We start from the raw sequence: 18,428 nt of genomic DNA, 5'->3' as shown, positions 1-18,428 counted from the left end.
AAGATAGTTTTGGACAAATGGTAAAACATTTCTGTGGATCCAGACCTCAGGGCTTTGAAAAATAAAAAATGTCTGAAAATAATTTTATGTGGGTTTCAATAAATTACGTCATCTTATTATGAGTATTGTTATTTTCCTCCAGATTTTTGAGTCTGAAGCAACTGAGAGGTTGATGTCGATGTAACTTTATCTTCACTTCTCATGCGATCTTTTGTTCCTGGACATCCCTCTGAGACAGTAATTAATGTTTTGAAAAAGAAGACTTGCTAAATGCATCACACAGTTGAAGTTAATCTTGCAATCAGCGGTCCTTGTGTGGAAAGGGCTTTTAAACATCACTGAGCAGGGGATCAAAAGTGGATCCACATTAGCACTTCGGGATAGAGGTCCATATACAGACAAAGCAAAAAGAGCACATTACCTATATTATACAATTTTCCCAAGTGAAACTGAATTACCAGCCATTCAGAAATGTCTTTTGTAATGACACAGACATTGACTGAGCAGACAAATGGATTTGTTCTTGGGCCATTATCTCTGGCTGAGAAGAAATAACTTCATTAGAGTCGAAGGGCATACTGTGAGCCTGGGTTGTTGGAGCAGGAAATGACATAGAAAAGGAAAGGAAAGGAAGAAAAGAATAAATAAGAATGGAATAAATTAGGGATAACGCAAATGGATGTTACAACAGTAGAAGGTTGAAGCTTTAAGGTACAAATATATAAATAAACGCATGCATGCTGTGTGTGCAAAATGTGACAGTGTGTGCACTGACTTCTTCTAGCAATATGCAGAAATATTCAATATATGTTGTATAAAAATATGAAAATGAAGAAATTCATGAATCAGAATTACACAGATGAGAAAATTAAGGTGAGATGAAAAATATGAACAATGCTTCATGTGTATGTGCAGTATAATTTGTGTTATAAGTTCAGATCAGGGGCCTGTGTCATGAAAGTAATTTGTGAGCACTGTTTACATGCAGATCACAAATGGTCACAAAGACCCTTTTCACAAATGATTGTCACTTGCACATTGCAGGTATATTTTTGAGTCTCAGTCATCTTACACCTTCATGCATGGGCAGCAAGTATGGGGCTTTATTTGATTAGATAAACATATCAAAATCAACAAGAGAGGAAATGATCTCCTGTTGCAAATCACATCTCACATGTTCACAATCACATCTCTTACTTTGGTGAAACAGGACCCAAAATTGTACCTGAGTTGTTGTAAATGCACAAGAACGCTACACACTTTTATTATTTACTAGAAGTAGTGAGGTCAATTAGTCCAATAGCAATGAGTCTACAACCATGCTAGCAGCACTGGTGAGGCTGTACTGAGTGTCAGCATGTCAGCAGATACTGTATAATGTTGTTTAGTTATGACATTATGTTCATCATCTTAATTTAGCATGTTAGAATGCCAAAATTTGTTAAAAACACAAAGTCCAACTGAGGCTGATGGGAATGTCATGTAGCTGCGCAGGTGTTTGGTCATAACCCAAATTACAATTTCGTTATTAAGTTATTATGATTCATCCTGAGGGGGAATGTGTGCACCAAATTTGGCAATCCATCCAATACTCGTCAAGACATTTCACTCAAAACCACAAATTTTGTTTTCCTTACCGCTGTTGCCAAATGCTTGTTAATGGGGGAAGGGTTAGGGTTGTACAGTCTAGACCTTCTCTATATAAAAAGTGCCCTGAGATGACTTTTGTTGTGATTTGGTGCTATATAAATAACAGTGAAGTGAACTGAAAAAAAATTGAAAATGTCAACCTCATGCTGGCACCACAGGAAGAGTCAGTAGGATTCATCCTCTGGAGACGATGAATGTCTGCTTCAGAATTCATGGCAATCTATCCATGCAGAGATATTTCATTCTGGACACACCAGCACTGCCATCCCAAGAGTCACCCCACTAGCAGAGCACTTCTGTTGCAACACACATGCTCTGCCAAAGTGTATCCGTTGCAAGCTGAGCAGGAAGATGGCTCGAAAGACTGTACGTGCTCTGAAAAATGTCCTGTTGTGGACACCAGAAAAATGTAGCCTGTCTCTCTGCATCTCTTTGAGCTGAATAGTGCTGAGAGACAAGGAGAAATCTCTCAATATAAAGAATAAGGTTTACTGTATCGTGTGTTCTTTATATTATATTGCACTTACATAAGTCTGGCAAGTTGGAAAAGGTCCAGAGATTCTGTTAGCTGCTCTCACATAAAAAAAAAGGATAACAGTAAACCAACAGGATGGTCAAAATTTATTACAGCTGCAAAAGGAGAGAACATCACACACATGTCTGTCTCACCAGAGCTGAGAGACAGTTTTATACACAAAAGATAGGACCATCGACTTTACAAAGGATACAAAGGACATTTGGCTTTACAGATACATAGTCTGAGACTCCTCAGACAAGGCCATGCATATTCAGCACTGGCTGTCTCCCTGCAGTATCCTCCTTGGCCCACAATCTGTCAGGGAATACAATAGAGTCGCTGACTAGGAGAAACAACTGATAATGAAAATGGACAAGAATGAATATTGGAACTTCGTTTTGTGTTAAATTTTACAGGGTCTGAGCTGCTGCACAAACAGACTCTTAAAAGTCCACATGATGTATGATGTCACTGCCACCGTCCTGCAGCCACTGCGTGCAGAGTCATCATTTATTTGGCTTGGAGCTACACAGCAGATTGCCAGAGGGTTCTGAGTAAGCAGTTGGTATGGTGTGCGGATCTAATTTGACTTTGACATAAACCGTGACATAAGGGACCAAAGTAAGAAGTACAGCCAAAAACATTTTTATAGGAGTTTTTTTTTTCCGGTTCATGTCTAATTGGGTGAGACTAGCGAGCTTGGCAGATTTTTTTGTTGCCCCACTGGACACAGTTCTCACATTAGGACTTTTCACGGCAGACATTTTGACTTGTCAAAGCGCAGCTGTAAATAATAACATTAATGATGGCTCCATTTCATTAACTGTCCCACTAAGCCAAGTCAATGAGTGAGCATGCACGATATCTGGTATTACGCCCTGGAACCGGCTCACGTAAATGGGACGCAGCCATCATTAATGTCAGTAATTCCACCTGTGCTTTTCCTGTGTTGACAAGTCAAAATGTCTGCTGTAAAAAGGGTCTATTCAACAGCTTCATGAAACGGATTTATATGATTCATTTGTTTAAAATGGTTTCCATGTTCTATGTACATTTACACTTTTAAAACAGTTATCTACAACAAAATGAAATTGGAATAGATTGTTATTACCCAGAATTATGTTGGCAAGCATTAATACAGCTGCAGTTTTCCTGAGGTTAGTCCTTCCCAGCTGAGCAAGGAAACAGCGCTCTAGCCTTAAGGGAAAGGCAGGTAAATAGAGAAATTATCTACAACAAAAAAAAACACCTGCACAGTGAAATGCAGCCTACTATGTGGTCCCTGCAATAAATACTACATTTGTAAATCTTAAAATGTACAAGTTTAGTGGACACTTCGTCAAAAACTCATTTGGAAGCCATAATTTTATCACAAACTGCCGCCTCCCAAAAATTCCCATGGAGTAGTGTAAACATCTCTCTGATAGTGTCAACAGCAACATAACATCACAAAACTAGCACTTGTTGCAGGACTATTGCATTTGATTGCATTACACTGCCCACATGTGGCTTTCAAAGTGTTCACTTCTCAAAAGTTTCACAGCGACAGCTTCGTCATATAATTTCTGCAATGGTCCTGTCATTATCCACGTCTGCCAGTTCTAACCTGTCAGTTCATTTCAGACCCTGTCATTCTCTGCCTGTCCAGCAGTACTCCTCAGTCAGTTCCCACTGTTCCCTAGTCACCTGAGCATCACCTGCCAACACACCTGCTCCTCACCCCACTCTAATTAGGCACTCGGTATACATACCTATTCACAACACACTAAATCTCTGCCAGGTTTAGAGTAGCTTCATGCCACTGCACACCAGCTATCTGTTCCTATTCTGCCTTCCCTGTAAGCACTGCTCTTTGCCTCTTTTTGCATGTCTGCCTGCATCCATTTGCATGTATTTGCCTTCACCAACTCCCTGCTTGTTTCCAACCTTTTTTCTGAGAATGGTCCAAGGTAAACCTCACTATTATCTTGCCCATGTTGCTTTTGGATACACAAAACACCTTGTGTGGAGTTGTGGAAATAAGTAAATCCATTAAATATTATGTTATCTTGAATATATGAATCCAGTAATAAGTTTCCATAATAAGTGTAAATGTTAAGTATATAAATCACTCTCAAAGTGGGTCCCTAAATTTTAAATAAATAAACTCTTTTCTGCAATTACAGGAGGGACTCGTTGAGCCTAATTGCCAAATCACTTTGAGTCAAGCTCAGTTTTGGAAGCAGAGGTTTGCCAAGCCACAGAAGCTGGGACCTCATCCCAACTGTGTCAATTCAGCTCAAAGTTGGAGGCGCTTTATCACAAATTAAGTTGTTAAATGTTGCTATGTATTGTTAAACTCCATTTTTTCAACATCTAGACTGAAAAGACAAAAAAAAAAATGCAGCTTCAGCAGGCCACACAGCTGGTAATTGGTATGTATTTTTTGTTCCAGCTCTAGTGCAAAAAAAGGGAGGTCACTAACTCCTTTTTTTTTTTTTTTATTACGAGACTGTCCTGTGTGAGTAGGTGGAGTTCTTCTCCTTTTCAAAATGATTTAATGTAAATGTAAGCATGCCACAAAAGACGTCAAATCAAAACAGAGTAACACACCCTAAACCCATAACATTACTTCATTTTTCCATTTTCTTTCTTTTTTGTCTGACACCACATTGAAATTCCTTCTGCAAAATAATGTCACATGGCAGGAGCTTTTCCCATCTACCACTCTGGTCCCTGACAATATATTCGCTTTTCACTGGATTTAGCATTTGCAGGCTTCTAATAAAAGCGCATCCTATTACTGTTGGAGCAGAGTGCACACTTTGTAACTGTAAAACCACCAGACACTTGGGAGCAGCAATGACACTAAGACACATACTTGTTGAATGTTGAATCAGACTGATGCACATTGCAGACCTTGCTTTATGTAAGGCTTACGTAACATAGTCATCACTTTCCGTTTTGTATTTTAATAGGATTTTTTTTTTTTTCAAATTTAATAGATTAAACTGAAAATCTATAAACCAAGTTTTTCACAATGTGTATGCAACTGGTTCCTCTCAGGCTTAAACGAATGCAAGTCACAACCCCAAACAATCACTCATGCAGTGGAAAAATGAGAGCATGACTCCTCAGAGGTAGATGGTGAGGTGTAACGTCGGCTGTTTCCACTGGAAAGATATGCACACTAGTGGAATTGTGGTTTTAGCAAATTAGATCACTCTGAACATGTTGGTTCTTGATACACAAGAAATGATTCTTCCCTAGAGGAACTGCTTTTGTGACTAATGGCTTAAGCTAAGTGGAAAAAGGTGCTATCATTTCATGTGAGTGGCATTTCTTGGATTAACAAACTGAAAAGTGAGTTTCACCTTTAAAACTACTATTTCAATACTGTAACATGCTGAATTTATTTTCTTTCTGAAAAGAGGACAATTACAATTAGCACAATTATAATCATTGTTAAACAAAGTATAGGTCTGAGTTGTAACAAAAGGTTTTCAGCTCTCATTACTCAACAGGTGACAATCACGTGTATTTCTATTTCCTCTGAACTAAACCGGACTTGTCATTTGATGCCAGCAGGCGACTAAAGAACAGATGGTCAGAGGAAGCTCAGTTTGCATGTTTACGCCTCCTGAATTCAGCTTGTCTTTGTACTGCAAACTACACAGTCCAGACATGTTATATATAGAAATTATATTTTATAAAGATGCATTTGAAATAACATACTTGTATCCCCTAGCACTATTTCTGATTTTAGATAATAACATTAACAGTTTTTTGCAGTAGATTCTTAAATAAAAACACTGATTATTTGCAGCCTAGCAGACAATTTAAGTGTTAAATGTTATTATTAGACATGTTTAAACTGTCGATAGAGGTAACAGGGAAGAGAAAACCCACCTTTTCCTGAATCTATTTGTCGTCGATTTTGTCTAATGTACTGTAAACAACAGTCTTCATCCTGTGTTTTACACTAGATTACAGTCGTATTAACTTGAAGCCAGGATGTGCTATATATTGATACAGATCTAGTGACTGGCAGATGAGTTCCTAGAATAGCACCCACACTTTTAATTCACCACAATGTCTCTTTATAGCCTACCAAAAAAACACTGTGCACTGTCATATAAACCAATACAAGAGTCCTATAATGAAAAAGATTAAATCTAATGAATGAAATTCTTAATTGTTGTTGACAGTGTGTCAGATAGGCATCTATGCTCATTTTTGAGGACGTAGTTTGTGGTTTATGGAGTTGTTTTTAATATTTTATCATATTTGGAGAGAAAAGCTATTAGAAACACCCTACAGCACGTTTCTATACAATAATATAATAATGCAACAACTCCACAAAGTCTAAAAATGACATAAACTTCAATCCCCATATTTACCATCCAGTATTAAAAAATATGTTTAATAAAAGAAGTATAATTACAAGGCTGCTGTAATCTAATAACTTATTTCAACAATATACACCAACTTTTCACGGTTCTTGTGATAATGTAAATCAATACAACAGTCCTATAATAATAAAAGGAAATTAAATGAATGAAAATCTTAATTGTTGACAATGTGTCAGAGAAGCATCTATGGTAATTTTTGAAGATTTAGATTGTGGTGTTAGGCCTAAAGTAGCAATGATGAAGAGAGTTGTTTTTAGTATTTTGTCATCTTTGCAGAGAAATACTATTATACAGTTTAATACATATTCCATCAATAATTTTTAAAATACAAATCATTAAAACTCCACAAAAGTCTCAAAAATGGCACAAATTGAATGAACATTTTGCAATAATGTCATCTAGTGTTAAAAATGATGCTTCACAGAAGAACTATATTTACGAGGCTCCTGTGTTACGTGGTCACTGGTGTATATCTCACTAGTCCTGTAACTTATTTCAACAATACGTCAACATGTCACGGTTCTGCAGATTAACACACTCCTGTGAACTGTATAATGTAAAGTAATACAACGGTCTCATTGTAATAAATGAAATTTACTGAATGAAATTCTCAAAGTGTTGACAATGTGAGAGGCATCTATGGCAAATTTGGAGGAAGTAGTTTGTGGTGTTATGCCTGCATTAGCAATGCTGAGAGTTGTTTTTCATATTTTGACATCTTTGAGGGGGGGAAAGCTATTGGAAATACAGTTCTATCCAATAATGTTATATTCCAAACCATTACAAGTCCACAAAAGTGTCAAAAATGACACAAACTTGAATCCGCCTCTTTTTGCCATAATGTCATCTAGTATTAAAAAATATGTTTCTCAGAAGAAGTATATATTTACAAGTCTCCCGTGTTCTCACTGGTGTAAATCAATAGTAACTTATTTCAACAATGCGCCAACTTGCTACGGTTCAGCGAGTTAAGACAAACTTGTTGTTGCTGTTTTCAGTGAGCCCTTAACAGCTTGGCCCCGCTGGTAGCCTGGTCCAGACTGAATGCAGCCTTTAAGTGACGGAGGGGCTGTAATTTGAGAGTAGCTGAGAGTATTATTAGCCAAAAACCCGGAGCGCGGCACTTGAGACATCCAGATGTTGCGTTCGCGGCACCGAGAGAAGTCAGAGAGAGAGAGAGAGAGAAAGAGAGGGAGCGCTGAGAGGTGTTTCTACGCTCAAACAAACTTTCATGCACTGTTTTCCTGCTCTCCAACAGTGATGGAGGCTGACAGGCTCCATTAAAAGAAAGAAGAAGGTGTCAGGCTGTTTGTACATTTTTAACGCCGCTTGTATCAAGTTTGGACGAAGAGGAGGACGTGAAAGCCACACAAAGCCTCAACTTAACTGCGCAGTTCGGACGTTTAAAAACCTGTTTGAAATGTTTCCAAGCCGGGTTGGAAGTAAATATCTATCAGACTGACACTTTTTTTTTTAATTGCTGAAATAATTATAAAAAACGGTGCTATTTAATATTGGAGAGTGTGTGTTTTTGGACAAGTGGTTATCATGGCTTTTCTTCACTTGCTGCTGTGTGCCGGGATGTTATCACTGCCGTCGTGTGGAGCCTTTTTCAGCGGACCTTTACATCCGGAGATGTCTAACGGCACTTTTCATCACTATTTCGTGCCGGACGGCGACTACGAGGAAAACGACGATCCGGAGAAATGTCAGATGCTATTTAAAATGACCGACGAGCGAAAGTGCGGTCTCGACGAGGACCGGGACGCTGTCATACGGGACGACTTCACCATCATCAAGAGGCAGATCGAGGACTCGGCCAGGGTGCTGGAAGGGATCGGGAAAAGCATCTCTTACGACCTGGACGGTGAGGACAGCTACGGTAAATACTTGCGGAGGGAGACCGGGCAGATAAGCGAGGCGTTTACAAACTCCGAGAAATCTCTGCTGGAGCTGGAGGTGAAATTCAAACAGAGCCAGGAGAGCGAGCTGAAGGAGGAGCACCGGCTCAACGACGACTTTCTCAACATGATCGTGCACACGCGGGACGTCCTGAAGGAGACGTTGGACATTTCTCTGGGACTGAAGGACAAGCACGAGCTCCTGTCTCTGATCATCCGCAGCCACGGCACGAGGCTGAGCAGACTGAAGAACGAATACATGAAGTACTGAGAGAAAATAGTCCCTGCAAAAAGTCTCATTACAGTACTATTTTTCTTTCTTTTTTGTTTGTTTGTTTGTTTGTTTGTTTGTTTGTTTGTTTGTTTATGGTGGAGAGTGACCATGAGACAGAGGCAAGGGAGGAAATTCTGAGCATTCATATCAGGGATAAAATCATTTCTTAAAGGGTTGGTTCACATAAATTACAAATAATCACTTTTTTTCTCATTTAACTCAAGAGCAGTGGTTCCTTTATTAGTGACAGTTTTACTACTTTACACGAGTATTTCCATTTTATGCTACTTTATACTTCGGTTCTACTACATTTACTGTATGTCACAGCTTTAGTTACTTTTTATTCTTTTCTTTAATTGACTCAAAAACATAAACAGAAAGACAGATAATACATACAATTCTGACAATTAACAAACAAGCAAGTCCTACCCTCCCAAACCAATTTGCAAATCTGAACCAACCCTTTACCCACCCCTCAAACAATATTATTACTATCCTTCAATTCTCACTGTACCTACATCTTACAGTCAAGTTTATTTATATAGCGCCAAATCACAACAGAAGTTATCTCAGGGCACTTAGAGCAGATCTAGACTACACTCTTTAATTTACAGAGACCCAACATTCCCCCATGAACAAGCAGAAAGTTACTTTGAAGATCAAGGGTTTTTTTTTTTTTTTTTTAAAAACATGATTACTTCATAAAACATGTTTAATTATGATAATTAAGTTACCCAACAGGACTAAAGTTGTTAAAATTAGAGTTTCTTGGCCAGCTACAACTCAGTAATGTGTTAGTAGTAATTCAGAAATATAATATAATACTGACACCTACCTAATGCGTAGGCTTACTTTTGACACTTTTATAGCTGCTAAAACATCTGTACTTCTACTTAAGTGAGATTTCTGCTGCTACCACAATACAATGGAAGTTAAAGAGATTTTGTTGATGGCGCTCACTGCACTGCAAATTACATTAAAAAATCAGCATTAATGTGTCTTAAACAATATCGCAGCAGGATAATCCACAGAAAGTGCTAACAGGGTACTGTTGACTTCATGCTCCATGAATGAGTCAGTCTTCTAAGGAAATTTTATGGAAAGAGATGTGGCAACTGAATTTTTAAAATTGAATGTTTCGATGTTGTGAGAGACAAACAGTAATTAAAAACACCTTCATTGCTTTGCGGGGGCAGCAGAAATCTCTGAGAGGAAGTTCTCAACACTTGGGTGATTTGGATGAACTGTCCCTTTTAAAAAAGTCTGTTGGACTTTATGTGACACCAAAAACCTTAGAGAGTATTAAGAGTGGGCGGTGTGGTTAACATCCTCTATCACATGATATGTAATTTAATATCACAATATCAACATATTGTGAACTTTTAAATACTTTGGAAATTGAGGAATTGTTAACGAATTAAAAAAACAGATTGTAATGTCTGTTTTGGTCAAATTAAATATGTAACAAGTCAACAAAGTACTTAATTACAGTGATGCAAGAAATTATATAAAAATCCAATGTTGCCATAAAGTGGTCCTGCTCAATGGTTTTAAATGCACGCAGAGATATTAAAGAGAAAGCTACCATGGTATAAACGGTATTGCAAAATCTCTAGACAATTACTGTATATATTGTCTGACTGTGTATATTATTGCCCACACATAGAGACTGTTGTAATAGTCAGACATTACGCACCATGAAAACACTCAATGGTGGTTACATCTCTATGTTTAACATGACTGAATACAAATTACAGTAATATTGTCCAATAAATAAAGAATGGCATTAATCGCGCCAGTCAAATGTACCAAAAATGCCTCTTTTCTTGGTCATTTTTGGTCAGTGCATTGAATATATATATACTTGTAAACAGTCACAAGTGTGGGGATGTGTGTGTGTGTGTGTGTGTGTATGTGTTTGTGTGTGTTTGTAAAACAACGGCTTTAAACATGGGTCAGCCAATCAGAGGCGAGAACTGGAAGTATCCGTTTTCAGATTATAAGCACTCCTCTCACGTCTGACTACAGTATGAAGGGTTTTCCAAAACCTGCTCGGACTCCTCTGATCAAAAAAGCTTGGCAAAGACTGAAGGAAGTGGTTTGATATTAACCAAAAGTTTAAAAAAAGGTGGGAGGAGGGGGGGGGGGGGGACTCTTCATATAGCAATGAAGCAGACGACGAGATGGATCTCATGTAGTAGCCTGATTGAAAGCTCTTAACGTGAGCAGCCATTATTCTCTGACACTCCAGATGAATGTCTCCAGAATATCAAAGAATGTTTACACATGGATACCTTTCTGTTGTGTTTTTGCTTTATATAGGCTAGCAGACTTTGCACAGTTCTTTACTGTTCTGGTGCTAAAGGTTGTGACATGGTTAAAAAAAAAAAAAAAAAAAAAAAAAAAAATGCGAGGCCTACTGTGCAGTTTTGCACAGGCAGTATAATCTTAGAAAAAATGTACAGTGTATTATTGGAAGTAAGTAAATACTGTGAGTGCCAATATCTTTATTACAGAACACCTTAATATGTATTCATTGTTTATATAAAGTTTTTGAAATAGAGCAGCATTTATCTATTCTTGTAAGATATGTGGTGAAGTGTAATACTTTGACGGATAAGACTGCAGGCAGCAATCGTGGACTTCAGTGTCAAACACTAATCTGTGTGACAACATTCTCAACGGATTGTGTTGTGTCTTTCTCAAATAAAGAGTTTGTGTTTGAAGTACTGAGTTGTTTTTGTGCAAGAACATGATATTTATGGCGGGGATTATCAATTTTATAAGATACTTTTCAGAAAGTAATATGTTGTGATTTCATGTAGACAGGCGAGACATTCTTCATTTCCACCATTTCTGGTCTCTATTAGTGGTTAGTGACCACAAAATGAGATTAAACCATTCCTTATGGTACTGGGGATCTCCCCTTAGGACATCACTGCTTTGTGATACATAGCAGACTCCAGTGAGGCAGTAGCACTACAGTATAACCATTGGGACTGCATTCTGTATTGCCACGTGCTTCAAAATTACAAAGATCCTCTTCATGTTTGCTTTACAAGGTTTTGAGGTCTGCTGTGAATTAAACACACACGCAGGGGACCCCTAATTATGAGTGTTTTGAAGGAAGAAGCTGCTTGTTGGTATTTATGAGGAACAGAGATGCAAGGATGTTGTGTTGATGGTGTTTTGGATGGTGCAGCGCCTTACAAACAACTTGTTTTTTTCCTGTGTTCTGCTCGAAAGAACATTTTTTGTGATACTTCATCCTTTAAAGACAGTGAATAGGGTTGAGTAAACAGTCTGAAGCTTTGAGGAGGAAGGTCTTAAAATGTCATCATGTCTCAAAGAGTGTCCACATACTGTATTAGAAATGCCAACTGAGGTAAATTATGTAACATTGCAAAGTGCAGTGAGAAAGTTTTTACTATGTGTAAGTTTTACTTCCACACAGTCAATAGAGACTTTGAACCCACTGATTACACTCACAATGAGGTAAAACGTGTGACGCGTAATATACAGCTAACACACACACAGCCCAAAAACCTTTCGCCTACATTGTATGTTTCCATGAGAGAGGGGAAAGCCCCTATTCTCATTAAAGTAAACAGATTATTGGCAAGATTCTGGAGAAAAACCATGTATATCTATGATAACAAACATCTTAAATAGCAGGAATCCTGCTTAAACTATCGTCCGTAGTGGAAATACATTGCTCTATATTTATCTGTATTTCCTTATTGCGTTTTATTTACCCCGGTGTTGTGTAACGTTAACACCCTTCACCGCAGGCTGACCTTTGGTATAATTAGATAAATTATTTCTGTGAATTCATGATGCTGGTGTAAGTATCATTTACAGGCTGACATTCAACAGAACACTGTGTACCTTCTCACTCACACGGGTTCACATGGTACAGTCATTTTTTCCAAATTCTGCTGTTTATAAACTTTGTTTATTAGCAAAATCTGACATTTGGTTAACAGAAAAAATGTGTGCTAGAGCGCCATGCTGTGTTATTTATTTGCCCCTTCTTTATGCGCTTGTGTGTTTACCGTCTTAGTTGATTAAGCTACACAACAATGTAAAAATAAAATATTCCAAAAATGTCAAATTCCATCAATTTTTAATATGCATTTAAATAATTTTACTTTTCTTGAAAGCACATTGGAAGTCTTAGTAGAATACTGTATGCTGTTTGCTATACATTAATTCACTTTAATGAATAAACAAGTCTTTATGCCATCGTACATATGAGCATTTCAAATTATCCTTATTTTTAACCATAATCATGTTTCTACTGTCAGATATTGTATTCTTAAATGGGTCAAATTGTATTTTTAAAACTGTTTAAGTCAAGATGAAATGAAAAATGCCTTTTTAACCCTTTAAGATCACATCCCCAGTCATATTGTGCACCTATTTAACAATATATGCAAAAAAACTCCCCAAAAAATCACTTTCTTTGCTTTCTTATATCAAAATCCGCTCATGTAAAACAAAATATGATGTGTGCTTACGTAGGCTTGAACCAACCCATTTCAACCAACAATATCACGACATCCACCCATCAATCAATCTTCAACTTGAGTTTGATACTCTCTAAATGCCATTTCATCTGGACTTTAAGTACCGTCCGTACAGTTCTATGACAGCTGGCTGTGTGCTTGAGCCAAAGCCACAAGGTTCATTACATGATAAAACTGCCAGTGTTACTGTTATTGTTGTTAACACGTGTGCACTGATTTCAGTAACAAAGGTGACGAGTTGGAATCATCACTTACCCTTTGAAACATGGCTCTGTCATGTTATAAATCGGGTGAACGTGTCTGATCCTGGGTTAATAATTGTAAAAAGGAGCCTTTAAAATCAAAACTCCGATGTTAGCGGGTGTCACTTGGTGTGAAGACTCTACTGAACATCTACTGGGCACCTGCATCTTCCCTGAACCTGCAGAGGAGGTAGAAAGTAAACAGAGGTATGAATGAAAATTTGACTTTGAAGAGATATGAAGATTTAAAGTGTACTGTGTAGTTTGGGGCTGTAGCTAACAGGTAGTTTCATTATTATTATATATAATATTATATGGTCTATAAAATGTCAGAAAATCATCTTCAGTGCTTGTTTTATCCAAAAATCAGTCCTAAACCCAAAGCTATTCAATTTACTGTCATGTATGACAAAGAAAAGCAGCAAATCCACACTTTTCAGAGGCTGAGGTCAGAAAAGTTTGGCATTTTTTGCATGAAACATTATTATTAAACCATTATTAAAATAGTTTCTGATTAATTTTCTGCTGATCCGCTAATTGATTAATTGACTAGGCTACTTGTTTCAGCTTTAGTCTTGTTAAATGACCAATCCTCTCTTACCTGGTCCCCAGATTCCACAAAACCATAAACTTTTCCCCAGTGGTGGAAAGTATATTTACTCAAGCACTGTACTTATGATAAGTACAATTTTGAGGTACTTGTACTTGAGTAAAACAGCTCCACCATATAGTGATTTTTCTCTCTGAACTTCTCACGTGGTTTCATTTCAGTACATTTTCAAATAATCCAATATTTCACCAAAGATTAAAAAAGAAATCTAAAAAACTGAAAACAGACTTGTATATCAGAACTTTGTTTTTTCTTCTTTCCTCTCCCATTAATCATCTCACAATCCCTCAGATTTATCTGGTGACCCTTTGGAGGAGCCCAACCCCTAGGTTGGGAACCACTGAACTAAACTAGCTGACTGTTTATAAAGTAGTCCAAACTAGCTCTATCTCCAACAGATACAACACAAACATGCTGCTTACACACTGATGCTTCAGTATTACTAATCTAATGATGTCATGTATAATAATATATTAGTCAGATGGACCAAACCACTACTGTTATTGCAATACTTTAACTACATCAAGCTCATAATACTACTTATGTACTTTTACTTGTAATGGAGTGTTTTACATTGGTGTATTGGTACTTATACTTAAGTAAAGGATCTGAGTACTTCTTCCCCCCAGAGACACTCTGAGGTTGAAGTTCCTCAGTTTGTACCTACCACACACACACATACACACATACACACTTCCCCATCTGTCCAAAATGTTTTAGTTTTCTAGATTTACAAACCAGTAGGAAGGGACTACTGTAGTTTATCACTATTGTTTGTGAAAACACGTCGTTGTTGGCTCCGGCCGCTGTTATCAGTTGGGATCACACAGCAGCACCGTTCATGCAGTGATTATGTCATCGTGCTCTGCCTCCCGGTCAACCTTTCACCTACTTTCTGTCTCGCGCTGACAGACGACATTTGTGTTGACGCACGCGACACCGGAGGGAAAGAGGACCTGTCATCTAAATACAACAGGTAACGTCTATTAAAGGCTGACGGGCTCGTTTTTACTGCTTTTTGGTGGCACTTTAATACATAAACTTTAAAATAAAGAAGGTAAAGACGCCTCTTTTGGAAGTAGGTCAACCGGTTAGCCTCTGTGTTAGCTTTGAAACTGATGTGCAACTGGAGGAGCCGGAAGGTGCGTTTACATTAACTAGCTTCCTAACAGCCGGTGTAACTCATATGTTTCTTCCTCAAAGCGAAAGACTGCCGGCTAAACTTATCATGTGCAGCAGTTCAGCTGCTGTCAGCTACAACGTTAGCGGATAAAACGAGGTAACGGGGAGGGTAAGACAGCTTTTGTTCACACACCCTTTGTCAACACACGGTTTGGTTGTATCCAGAGCAGTGGTGGAAAGTAACTAAGTATATTTACTCAAGTATTGTACATAAGTACAATTTTGAGGTACTTATACTTGAGTATTTCCATTTGATGCTACTTTATTCTTCCACTGCACTCCATTTCAAAGGTAAATATTGTACTCCACTACATTTATTTGACAGCTTTAGTTACTTTTCAGATGAAGATTTGACACAATGGATAATATAATAAGCTTTTAAAATGCAAAACATTGTTAAAGATGAAACCAGTGGTTTCCAACCTTTTTGGCTTTTGACATCTTACAAAAAGCAGTGTGTAGTCGGATACACACATCATTTCAGATGGCTGTGAGTTGTTAACAGCTCCACCAAATAGTGATTTTTCCCTCTAAACTTCTAACATGGTTTCATTTCAATAAATGTTCAAATGATCCAATATTTCACCAAAAAATCAAAGATTAGAGAAAAAGCCCCAAAACTGGAAACAGGTTTGTGTATCATAACTTTGTATTTTCTTCTTGTCTCTCCCATTAATCATCTCACGACCCCTCAGATTTATCTGGTGACCCTTTGGAGGGGCCTGACCCCTAGGTTGGGAACCACTGGACTAAACTAGCTAACTGTATATAAAGTAGTTGAAACTAGCTCCACCTCCAGCAGCTACAACAGTAACATGCTGCTCTAACACTGATGCTTCAGTATTAATAATCTAATGATGTCATATATAATAATATATCAGTCAGAGGGACCAAACCACTACTTTTACTGTAATACTTTAACTACATTTTGCTGCTAATACTTATGTACTCTTACTTAAGCAGGATTTTTCTTGCAGGACTTTTACTTGTAATGGAGTATTTTTACATTGCTGTATTAGTGCTTTGACTTAAGAAAAAGGATCTGAGTGCTTCTTCCACCACTGATTCAGAGGATGGACGCTGTGTGCTAATCAAATTGAAATCCACCCGCTGGTAGTGATGTCACAGCTTTAAAAACCGTTAGTTTCAGGAAATATGAACTAAGCAGAATCAAAGAGCAGTTGGGGCTGTTAGTTTATGATAAGGCTCAGTGTAAGGTTTTTGAATGCTCCCATTCACACTGAGATATTTGAAAATAGGCAAGCAAAGAAATAAACTCTTTCCCTGTTGCACTGCAGTGGATGTATAGTAACAAAAAGAGGGACTTCGGCACTGAGAAGACTGTAACCTTGAAAGATATCTACTTGATTTGACTAACTTGGAGGGCTGAAGCTTCATATTAGCTTCAGATAACCTATACTGGAATACATTTTTTCACAGAAGGAGGACTGTGCATTTTGGCCCCCATCACTAACATTGTAAGTGCTTTATGAAAGTATCTTCTAATGCTCACTGTGAACAGGAGGAATGATTACAGCAAGAAAAACCTATTTCAGTGTTCATTTTGGGCAGCTGACTGTGAACCTGTCCTTTAATGTTGGGTTTTATTACAGCAGAGTGTTAGTCAATCTGTTTGTCAACAGACAGAAGATTATTTAGCAACTATTTTAACAATTAATTACTGGTTTAAGTCAATTTTCATGTAAAAATGACTTAAACATTTTATCATTTAGTCTTCTCAACTGTCCAAATTTGCAGCTTTTAATTGTCTTAAAAAAGGACCTCCAGTATTAAGATCAAGAAGCTCGTGGAGTATAAGGTGTGCCAAATTAAGTCAGCTACATCAGTTATTTCAGTGAGTTACAGTAGATACATATTTAAATGTTATTTATCATAATTTAGGTAAATATAAGTATCGAATTGGACTCGATATCAGCAGACACCCAATATAGAAGGACTGTGAGTGGGACTGAGGTCAATAAAGACTTGGTTGGGACGTCCCTGATTCAAAGTGAAGTTGAAAAGCAAAGGTAGCATAGGGATAAAAGTTTATGGTGTTAAAATTAAATGGAAGTCACGTGAGTACATTACCAATCCCCTCAACATTAATTACACTAAATACATTTGATGACATCACCTTGGATGTAGGAAATTGTGGGGGGCATTTTTCACTGTTTTCTGATGATTTATAGACCAAACAATAAATTGATGTATCAAGAAAATAATCAGGCTACTCAATGTTTCCGGGTTCAGGAATTCGGCCAGCCGTCTTCTCTACGGGGAAAAACCAACAACAATCCTTCCTCCCACGTATGATCATGTTTTGATTCAGAGTGTGCATGGAGAGGAGGGGCTATTCACAGACGGGTCCGTTATCAACATGTTTGTGAGATAGAGAGCGGGGTGAGGAGGGGCTGATCGAATCAATGCGCCGCTAGCAGCTCTACGACAGAATAACATTTTACCCATTTTAAATAGTAAAAAAAACCCTATAAAATCAATATGTGGCGGTCAGTGTTGATATTGAGGGAGGCCGCCACAAATGAATGAATGTATGTCTGGGAAATTCCTGCTATTAATAGGGGAAAGATCTCAACGAATACTTTGGATACGAAACTTCACACAGGTGCAGGATTTGGACCACAGTGCACTTTGAAGTAATGCTGCTGCTTTGCCCAAAATCTTATCCAAAAAACACAGTCAGCAGACCAAGATTAGAAAATACCTTTTGCTCTGCACAGCTGACAATCACATGTCGAACTATCCAATAGGTTTGGCAAAATTTACTGTAACACCATAATTTCACTGATATTTTTAATACATCAGTGCATAATATTTCAATCCTTGTGTCGGCTCATTTCTGATTTGTCTACCCTGATTAATTACAGTATGACCAGTTAGACATTCTGGTTTGCTGAAGTGGACTGTTACAAGTATTATTTTCATCACTAATGAATTTGCTGATCATTTTTCTGAGATAGACTCATCCAACATCCAAACCAAAGGGTGCAGGTGCTGTGTTGAAAGTGAGCAAATGTAGAAATAAACAAATAAACAGCTCACACACTGCAGGGCTCCAGTGTCCAATTATTAGTTATTGCACCACATGCAATAAATAAACAGCTCGTCCCG

The 18,428-nt window shown here is 37.8% G+C and overlaps 2 protein-coding genes and 1 long non-coding RNA gene across 5 annotated transcripts in view; 2 read left to right on the top strand and 1 right to left on the bottom strand.

Moving 5' to 3' along the window:
* Nucleotides 1-2,305: 2,305 nt before the first annotated feature.
* On the bottom strand, nt 2,306-14,936 carry LOC122984918. Its single transcript, XR_006404003.1, has 3 exons — nt 14,853-14,936; nt 13,518-13,683; nt 2,306-2,482 (listed from the first exon to the last, which is right to left on the bottom strand). It is a non-coding gene; the product is annotated as an uncharacterized LOC122984918 (long non-coding RNA).
* On the top strand, nt 7,592-9,406 carry fibinb (fin bud initiation factor b). The gene has a single exon (XM_044355407.1). It carries the CDS (start codon nt 8,107-8,109, stop codon nt 8,728-8,730), a length of 624 nt encoding a protein of 207 aa, XP_044211342.1. The 5' UTR covers nt 7,592-8,106; the 3' UTR covers nt 8,731-9,406.
* bbox1 (butyrobetaine (gamma), 2-oxoglutarate dioxygenase (gamma-butyrobetaine hydroxylase) 1) overlaps nt 13,636-18,428 on the top strand; it is a 27,148-nt gene continuing 22,355 nt past the window's right edge. Inside the window, exon 1 of one of the 3 annotated variants that reach the window (XM_044355405.1) lies at nt 13,636-13,711. The gene's annotated coding sequence lies outside the window, so the exon portion shown is untranslated. Of the gene's footprint in view, nt 13,712-15,002; nt 15,091-15,305; nt 15,406-18,428 lie in introns of those variants that run through there. The other 2 variants (XM_044355404.1, XM_044355406.1) reach the window with 2 other exon arrangements.

Source organism: Thunnus albacares, chromosome 1 (assembly GCF_914725855.1).
Source record: "Thunnus albacares chromosome 1, fThuAlb1.1, whole genome shotgun sequence".
NCBI classification, from domain to species: Eukaryota; Metazoa; Chordata; class Actinopteri; order Scombriformes; family Scombridae; genus Thunnus; species Thunnus albacares.
The sequence above is the reverse complement of the archived record's forward strand: the minus strand, read 5'-3'. Positions and strand labels throughout refer to the sequence as shown.